Genomic DNA, 9,726 nt, shown 5'->3' with positions numbered 1-9,726 from the left:
CCGTGACTTATACCGGGTTCCAACACCGTGACTTATACCGGGTTCCAACACCGTGACTTATACCGGGTTCCAACACCGTGGCTTATACCGGGTTCCAACACCGTGACTTATACCGGGTTCCAACACCATGGCTTATACCGGGTCCAACACCATGGCTTATACCGGGTTCCAACACCATGACTTATACCGGGTTCCAACACCGTGACTTTCTGTTTCATAGTTGTAACAAAGGCACTTGACGAATACGATTTATTGAATGTATAGAACATGTTTTATTCATATATCCCCATAGGAGGTCCAGTAAAAAACAACATGCCACCCCCCCCTTATGGAAAATCGGTTACAATGCCAAACTGCAGTCAGGTCAAGACGACGAGCTTCTGAGTTTTTGCAGAAATTCTTCGGTTGTGCAAACCCGCAGTTTCATCAGCTGTCCTGGTGGCTGGTCTCAGACAAACCCGCAGTTTCATCAGCTGTCCTGGTGGCTGGTCTCAGACAATCCCACAGTTTCATCAGCTGTCTGGGTGGCTGGTCTCAGAGGATCCATGACAAAGTTGAATGTGGAGATCCTGGGCTGGCGTGGTTACACAGGGTCTGCATTTGTGAGGCCAGTTGGACGTACTGCCAAATCGTCTAAAACGATGTTGAAGGCGGCTTATGGTAGAGAAATTAACAAACTCTCTAGTAACAGCTCTGGTGGACATTCCTGCAGTCAACATGTCAATTGCGCGCGTCCTCAACTTGAGACGTTTGGCATTGTGTCATGTGACAAAACTGCACATTTTAGAGTGGCCTTTTATTGTCCCCAGCACAAGGTGCACCTGTGTAATGATCATGCTTTTTAATCAGCTTCTTGATATGTCACACCTGTCAGGTGGATGTATTATCTTGGCAAAGGAGAAAAGCTCACTAACAGGGAAGTAAACAAAGTTTGAGCACAAAATTAGAGAAATAATCTTTTAGTGCTTATGGAAAATGTGTGGGATCTTTTATTTAAGCTCATTAAACATGGGACCAACACTTTACATGTTGCATTTATATATTTTTGGGTTCAGTGTACATAAACTGTTGTATGCATGTATGTTGTCAACTCTTAAATGGCGTTTTTTTTTTTACGCATTAAAGTGTCTCTTTATTTACACAAAGCAGTTTGCCTAAACACTCATTCACTGATTAAGGAAAGGCAGATAGTGACATGCTGCTAGGGAATAGATAGCGACATGCTGCTAGGGAATAGATAGCGACATGCTGCTAGGGAATTGATAGCGACATGCTGCTAGGGAATTGATAGCGACATGCTGCTAGGGAATTGATAGCGACACGCTGCTAGAGAATTGATAGCGACACGCTGCTAGAGAATTGATAGCGACACGCTGCTAGAGAATTGATAGCGACACGCTGCTAGGGAATTGATAGCCACGCGCTGCTAGGAAATTGATAGCGACATGCTGCTAGGGAATTGATAGCGACGCGCTGCTAGGAAATTGATAGCGACATGCTGCTAGGGAATTGATAGCGACGCGCTGCTAGGGAATTGATAGCGACATGCTGCTATGGAATTGATAGCGACGCGCTGCTAGTGAATTGATAGCGACATGCTGCACGTGAATTGATAGCGACATGCTGCACGTGAATTGATAGCGACATGCTGCTAGTGAATTGATAGCGACATGCTGCTAGAGAATAGATAGCGACGATTAGCTCTGACTTCTCCCTTCAGTCTCCTCTATTTGGCTAAAAGCCTGTCACAACAATACTGAAGCGTGTGTGTACCAAGGTTTGGTGGGTGTGTGAGCCCGGAGTAGGGTAAAGTCCCTAGACGCTGATCTTGGGTCCGTTTTGCATTCCCCCCCCCCCACTAATGGTGAAGGTTAGGATTGGGGGAGGGGAAGCTGATCCTAGATCTGTACCTAGGGGAGCATGTGAACCCTTACCTCTCCCTCTGGTCACGGAGCATAAACATGACTTGTGTGTCTACCTCAGTGTTGGGTGGTTGCATTAGTGTTTAAAATCAATGGGAGTGTGTGTGTGTCTTAGTGTTGGAGTGTGTGTGTGTCAGTGCTCGATGTCGGTCGTTCTCTCTCTGGAGTTTGTCAGTGTGTGTGTGTCGATGGTTCCATCTCCCTGCAGTGTGTGTGTGTCGATGGGTCCATCTCCCTGCAGTGTGTGTGTGTCGATGGGTCCATCTCCCTGCAGTGTGTGTGTGTCGATGGGTCCATCTCCCTGCAGTGTGTGTGTGAGCTTGGGGTGTGTGTGTGATCGAAGCTGTCTGTTCTGGGTTGCCGCGTGAACGATGCGTAGCTCCTCCTCCTCCAGATCTTTCAACAGCATAAGCACCGCCTCCAGAGTGTGGGACTGGAAACACACACACATCATCAATACATACCTACAAACAGTACATACATACATACATACATACATACATACATACATACATACATACATACATACATACATACATACATACATACATACAGTACATACATACATACATACATACATACATACATACATACACATATACATACATACATACATACACACATACAGTACATACATACACACATACAGTACATACACACATACAGTACATACACACATACAGTACATACACACATACAGTACATACACACATACAGTACATACATACATACATACATACATACATACATACATACATACATACATACATACAGTACATACATACATACATACATACATACATACATACATACATACATACATACATACATACATACACACATACAGTACATACATACACACATACATACATACATACACACATACAGTACATACATACATACATACATACATACATACATACATACATACATACATACATACATACATACATACATACATACATACATACATACATACATACATACATACATACATACATACATACATACATACATACATACATACATACATACATACACACATACAGTACATACATACACACATACATACATACATACACACATACAGTACATACATACATACATACATACATACATACATACATACATACATACATACATACATACATACATTTGAAATACATGAATGAAACCATAGTATGAATGGAAGACCCCATCACCAAATAGTTAGTGTGTAGACAGCAGAGGAGTGTTGTCTGGGTAGCAGAGGAGTGTTGTCTGGGTAGCAGAGGAGTGTCGTCTGGGTAGCAGAGGAGTGTCGTCTGGGTAGCAGAGGAGTGTCGTCTGGGTAGCAGAGGAGTGTCGTCTGGGTAGCAGAGGAGTGTCGTCTGGGTAGCAGAGGAGTGTCGTCTGGGTAGCAGAGGAGTGTCGTCTGGGTAGCAGAGGAGTGTCGTCTGGGTAGCAGAGGAGTGTCGTCTGGGTAGCAGAGGAGTGTCGTCTGGGTAGCAGAGGAGTGTCGTCTGGGTAGCAGAGGAGTGTCGTCTGGGTAGCAGAGGAGTGTCGTCTGGGTAGCAGAGGAGTGTCGTCTGGGTAGCAGAGGAGTGTTGTCTGGGTAGCAGAGGAGTGTCTGTTACCTTCCTAGCTGCAGGTCGAGGTGATGGGGAGGAGAACTTGTCTCTAGGAATAGGCTTCATCCCCAACTGTTCCCGGATCTTACTGTAGAGGGTTAGGAGACAGGGTTTAGGAGACAGGGTTAAAGTTGTGTAACGTTGTGAGGGGGCGGGTCTTACTTGGTCTCCTCCATACTGTAGTTTAGGGGGTCGTTCTCTAATTCCGCCTCTGTCTGTCCATTGGTGGAGCTGACGTTCTCTGGCTGGCCACTGGTCGAGAACTGCTTCTGGGCGGCGGCAGGGGGTGTTATCTCCTCTCCCTCGTTTAGAGCGAAAACAAGCTCCTCCTCTGTCACCACTGGACACACACACACACACACACACACGTTACTACACACACAGTTGCAACAGCCCAAAGCCTAAATCGGACCCCTACGGCTTGAGGATATAAGTACCTGAAGCATACTTCCCCAAAACACAAACATTGTCACAGCTGAAGACAACTGACCCTGGTTGTCCAGTTTGTGTAGGCGTGGCAGACATCGCAGCACGTTGAGACGGTATTGGCTGGGGACTGTTCCGCAGCAGGGGTTCTCAGCCAACCAGAGCACTCGTAGGCGTGTGAGGGGGCGGAGATGGGAGAGCTCTGAGAGAGAAGGGATGAGGTTCCGTCTGAGGTACAACTCACTCAGACACACACAGCCCGACAGAGATGACAGGGACAAGATGGAGTTCACACTGGAGAGAGAGGACCTGGTTAATGTAGGGTGTCGTCAAGGTTGATTTATCATATGTACAGCAGGCAGCGTAGTGTTACATTGAACCTTTATTTAACTAAACAACTCAGGTTAAGAACAAATTATTATTTACAATGACGGCCACCCCCAGCCAAATCCAGACGACGCTGGGCCAATTGTGCGCCCTGCCCCATTGGACTCCCAATCACGGCCGGCTGTGATACAGCCGGGAATCGAACTCGGGAGCCCATAATAGTGTACACAGTACAACTAAAGGTTAACTTGCATGCTCTTGTCTCAGACAGCGCACAGTATGTGTGTGTGTGTGTGTGTGTGTGTGTGTGTAGGGCTGTGACGGTTATGACATTTTGTCAGCCGGTAATTGTCAAGCAAATAACGGTTGGTCTCACGGTAACTGACCGTTAAATGTAGCCAATTTCAGAAAAACAGAATAGCATCCTCTTGAGTTGTCCTTATGTTAGGGTCCTGATCTGGCTGTGGGCTACACTAGTTCATTTAGCAGACAAGATCTGCTTAGAATTCCGTGGTATTATTTTATAGCATGAAGAATACAATGGAACCAAGCTGAATAAAACAGAAAGGATATTTCCTCCAACAAGTTGAGGGAGTGACCTCATGCAGCTATTCTGTGTTGAGTGATTAACAATGTGGCGGCAGGGTAGCCTAGTGGTTAGAGTGTTGGACTAGTAACCGGAAGGTTGCAAGTTCAAAACCCCCGAGCCGACAAGGTACAAATCTGTCGTTCTGCCCCTGAACAGGCAGTTAACCCACTGTTCATAGACCGTCATGGAAAATAAGAATTTGTTCTTAACTGACTTGCCTGGTTAAATAAAGGTAAAAAAAAAAATGTTTTAAATAGGTCCTCCTATCTGCTTCATTTAGAGTTATTAATGTGACTTTAGTTGTTCCACAAACAGATAAATGTTTGGATGTTTAATACATTGTAAGGCTGCATAATCCGACTCTAATTATGATTTTTTTTTAAATGTCGCTTGAAAGACATGAGCTCTGCTTTGTTTGTTTTTTTGCGCAGGCTGTACACACTACATCAGTCTCTCATTCCCAATTTGACAAGCACTTGATAATGCCTCGAATTTCACGGCGGCATCCCCTTTGTGTGGTCGTAATGCCCCCTAAAATACATCCCTTTTGCGGGCCAGTGGCCGTTGTGCCTTTCGGCTGAATATAATATTCATAATTCCCTTCTCCCGGCTGCGTGCCGAAGCACCTCTCACTCACACCAGTCACATGATCTCACAGGCTACAAGTGAAGACAGACACAACTGCACGTGTCCTTATCCAATTCCGAGGCAAATATTGAAGATATTGGATGAACTGTCCAACAAGATGATTAGGCCTAACGAACAGCAAAATCACTAGCCTATGTCAATCTACTATCCCCCATAGTACAACAGTTGACCTATTCTATGCCAAAAAGAAATATTCCAAACATAGTCTTTGACAGTTGTGGGATGTGATAGATGCCACATTAATACAACCACTAGCATCAACAAACCTTTTATATGCAATGTGGCTGACGCAACAGATCGTTTAGCTTAAAATGTTAATAAACTATTAGGCTACTTCTTCACATTATGGGGCGGCAGCGTAGCCTAGTGGTTAGAGCGTTGGACTAGTAACCGAAAGGTTGCAAGTTCAAATCCCCGAGCTGACAAGGTACAAAATCTGTCGTTCTGCCCTTGAACAGGCAGTTAACCCACTGGTAACCCACTGTTCCTAGGCCGTCATTGAAAATAAGAATTTGTTCTTAACTGACTTGCCAAGTTAAATAAAGGTTAAATAAAGGTAAAAAAAAAATTAAAAAAATAAGCTCAGCAATGTGCACACAGAAGAAGGCTATAAGCGCGAATGTTCAATTAGCAGGAAAACACCAGTGTCAAAGGTGATCGCAAATGCACTTATGCATGTTATGCTTTTATTATAAAGGTGAATTTTTATGGTTAAAATTATCTTCCCCAAACATGAAACTCACGTGCTACTTATGCATGTAGTTAGGCTCTACACCGCTTGTAAAGCGGATTAATGTGCTTCATTTTAAGAAGTTATTTGGCAACTTTAGTTGTGATACAAACGTTATCTGCTCCCGAGTGGCGCAGCGGTTTAAGGCACTGCATCTCAGTGCTAGAGGCATCACTACAGAGCCTGGTTAGATTCCAGGCTGTATCACACCCGGCCGTGATTGGGAGTCCCATAGGGCGGTGCACAATTGGCCCAGCGTCGTCCGGGTTTGGCCGGTGTAGGCCGTCATTGTAAATAAGAATTTGTTCTTAACTGACTTGCCTAGTTAAATAAAGGTTCAATAAAATATATAATTCACAAGTGATAGGCTAATATTGTCAACCATCAGACTATTCTTGATTTATTATTGCCTTTAAATATACTAAATAATATATGTGTGAAATTTGTTTTGATTTAGAATGGACCCATTATCATGCACCTGTCTCAGAACAGGGGCAGTGGGAAAAAAATGCATGTCATCTGTGCCCTTAAATAGTGAATGGAGGACGCATAATTCCTTTTCATGCCAGCAAGGTAGGCTATACTCTTGTTGTAAAGGGAAGCAATGTGCTTAATATTAGTAAAGTTGAGAAATAAATATAGTAGGCCTAGCCTATAGAAAGCTGATTGGATCCTCCTCTTTTTAATAGAGGCCATCACTCTGTTTTCTCACCCAATTGCATAGCCTATAGAAATATTGTGCAACATGAGTTCATAGGCTCTCATGAAGTGTTTGATTAGATTTTCCATTACATTTACATTGATGTCAGAGTGATTAGAGGGACAATAGAGTGCTGAGTACCAGGCAGTTAGCAAATTTGGTAGACTACTAATGACCATCAGCAGCATCAGAGCTTGAAGAAGCCTAATTACCGTGACTAAATGGTCACATGGAATTTGACTGCCATCATGACTCGTGACTGCCGATGTGGCGGTAATATGTTCACTGTAACAGCCCTATGTGTGTGTGTGTGTGTGTGTGTGTGTGTGTGTGTATATAGACAGCCAACCTGAGAGTCAGGACCTCGATGTGGGGTATCTGGGTAAATATGGAGATCTAGAGAGAGGAGGGATAGAGGGAGGAGAAATAGGAGGGATGGATAGAGGGAGGAGAGAGAGAGGATGGATAGAGAGATAGGATGGAGAGGGGGAGGAGCGAGGATGGAGAGAGGGAGGAGAGAGAGGACAGATGGAGGAGAGAGGAAGGGAGGAGAGAGAGGACAGATTGAGGAGAGAGGAAGGGAGGAGAGAGGATGGAGAGAGAGAGGACAGATGGAGGAGATAGAGAAGGAAGAACTTTAGAGTTGAGACAAAGCTAACTAGTTAGCTAGCTAACCACTTAAACATGGGATATTAAAATGATATTCTGTCAACCCAGAACAGCTAAAAACAAACATAGAAATTGAGAATACACATACTCACGTCTGTCAAGTTGCAGCCCCTGAAAGGGAAAGACAAAACATTGGACACATTAGAGAAATGAGGACAGTCCACTAACTATAGGATAGTTAGCTAACCCATCTAGCCTCCCACCTACCAGCAGTTGAGTTTCTTCACACTGTCCAGATCCGAGGCCTTGGCTTTGGCCAGGACCAACTTCCGTGTTAGCTTCATACTGCAGACGTGTTGTGGGTGATTATACGAGTCTCTAATAACCAATTATCGATCCAAACTAAAGTATCGTGTCGTGGCAATGCAGCTCCCATCAGATCATTTATAGCTGTGAACGGGCGGCTACCGTGGCGTCTGTAGTTACCGACGTTACCGGACGTTACCATCCGGTTAACCATTTCCACTCTCACACTCACAAAGAGCAGATGGAAGGTGTCACATATAACAGATGTACTTTAGAAGAAATGGGAGGGGGTCCTGCGTCGTCAGTGGGTCCCGCGGTGCATTCTGGGACAGGGCAAGTCCTCCAGAGAGGCCGTTGGGCGCTTCCTCAAAAACACACAACATTAGTATGACTTCCGCCAACAACAACATTATGGATATATATATATATATATATTTATTTTTTTACCGTGATGTGAGATAATTAAATTGTTCTCTGTAATCTCGTATCGTTTTGTAATCGTGACATGTACGTACTTTCGAGGAAAACAGTGAGGTTTTGTCGACGTGCCAGTCGGATCGAGGAAACTCGGACATGTCTGCCTTGTTAGAGGTTAAACACGATGCGCGAGTCGCAGCCTCCTGACAACGCGACATCATACCCTGACTTTCACAAGGGATTTAATTTTTTACAAACTGTACTTTTTGTGTTGAGCATCCAGAAACAATTTTGCATTTATTTTGGCAGTGTCTACATGTAAATATATATATATATATATGGAATGATATTCATCGTTTTATAATTGTTAATATTCTTGATGAGTTTAGTTTTTTTAAATGGGAGAATGTGCTGCTCGATTTCCTTAATAATGATAAGGATACAGAAAAACAATTGTATCTGCATATTTCCGTAATGGAAAGCTTACTCTATGAAGTGTGCGTGTGCAATAACCAAATGTGCCTTTGCATTCCTCCTAAACAACGCATTTAAATAAATAAAAAACTTTGGCTAAGGGTAAAGTCTACAAAACGGAGTCCACTCTGTTCATAACAGATTCTAGTTTTGGGAACAGAAAATTGTATGGAGATCAAATGATCAAAATGTGCAGAATTTCGGCCATAATCCATCTCGCTCCATCTTCTCCTACTGCGGGCCACTGGGGTTCCTCTCATCACCATATTTGGTAGTGAGTGGAAACACGAAAATATACAGGATATCTGATACAGAACACTAACCTATAGGTGTCTGTGGTAAATACAGGAGATCTGATACAGAACACTAACCTATAGGTGTCTGTGGTAAATACAGGAGATCTGATACAGAACACTAACCTATAGGTGTCTGGGGTAAATACAGGAGATCTGATACAGAACACTAACCTATAGGTGTCTGGTAAACACAGGAGATCTGATACAGAACACTAACCTATATGTGTCTGGTAAACACAGGAGATCTGATACAGAACACTAACCTATAGGTGTCTGGGGTAAACACAGGAGATCTGATACAGAACACTAACCTATAGGTGTCTGGGGTAAATACAGGAGATCTGATACGTTTTGCTCTATGAGATAATCTTCATTAGCTAACATCACTTTTTGTGAATTTTGAAGAATTGATGTAATAATGAAAATCATAAATCACATAAAGGCTTGATATTTCATAAAGGTCATGTTTCCTGACTGATATTATTTCATAACCTCAGACCTTATTTTCTGTGTTTATTCCAAAACCATTTTTATTTTGCCATGAATTTTTCCAATGGTGATGGCTGAACGAACCAGAACAAACTAATTTCTGGGTTTTATAGGACTGACTACAAGCAGGCAACCTTCCACATAGCCAGCCAGCCAGCTAGCCAGCCAGTCAGCCAGCCAGTC

At 43.5% G+C, this 9,726-nt stretch overlaps 1 protein-coding gene across 1 annotated transcript; it reads right to left on the bottom strand.

Moving 5' to 3' along the window:
* Positions 1–963: 963 nt before the first annotated feature.
* cfap410 (cilia and flagella associated protein 410) lies at positions 964–8,200 on the bottom strand. Its single transcript, XM_031806703.1, has 7 exons — positions 7,829–8,200; positions 7,714–7,732; positions 7,302–7,348; positions 4,023–4,252; positions 3,695–3,872; positions 3,539–3,620; positions 964–2,355 (listed from the first exon to the last, which is right to left on the bottom strand). The coding sequence occupies exons 1-7, from the start codon at positions 7,903–7,905 to the stop codon at positions 2,056–2,058; spliced, it is 933 nt and encodes a 310-aa protein (XP_031662563.1). The 5' UTR covers positions 7,906–8,200; the 3' UTR covers positions 964–2,055.
* Positions 8,201–9,726: the final 1,526 nt, after the last annotated feature.

Source organism: Oncorhynchus kisutch, linkage group LG27, assembly GCF_002021735.2.
Source record: "Oncorhynchus kisutch isolate 150728-3 linkage group LG27, Okis_V2, whole genome shotgun sequence".
Lineage (NCBI taxonomy): Eukaryota > Metazoa > Chordata > Actinopteri > Salmoniformes > Salmonidae > Oncorhynchus > Oncorhynchus kisutch.
This window is presented reverse-complemented; position numbering and strand designations above follow the sequence as displayed.

Excerpts from the sequence above, each read along its gene's own strand:
- cfap410 (XM_031806703.1), bottom strand. The coding sequence starts at position 7,905 with ATGAAGCTAACACGGAAGTTGGTCCTGGCCAAAGCCAAGGCCTCGGAT. Across the intron at positions 4,253-7,301 it reads ATCGAGGTCCTGACTCTCAG|TGTGAACTCCATCTTGTCCC; the intron begins GTTGGCTGTCTA and ends CTCTCTCTCCAG. Across the intron at positions 2,356-3,538 it reads CTCGACCTGCAGCTAGGAAG|TCCCACACTCTGGAGGCGGT; the intron begins GTAACAGACACT and ends GTGTGTTTCCAG.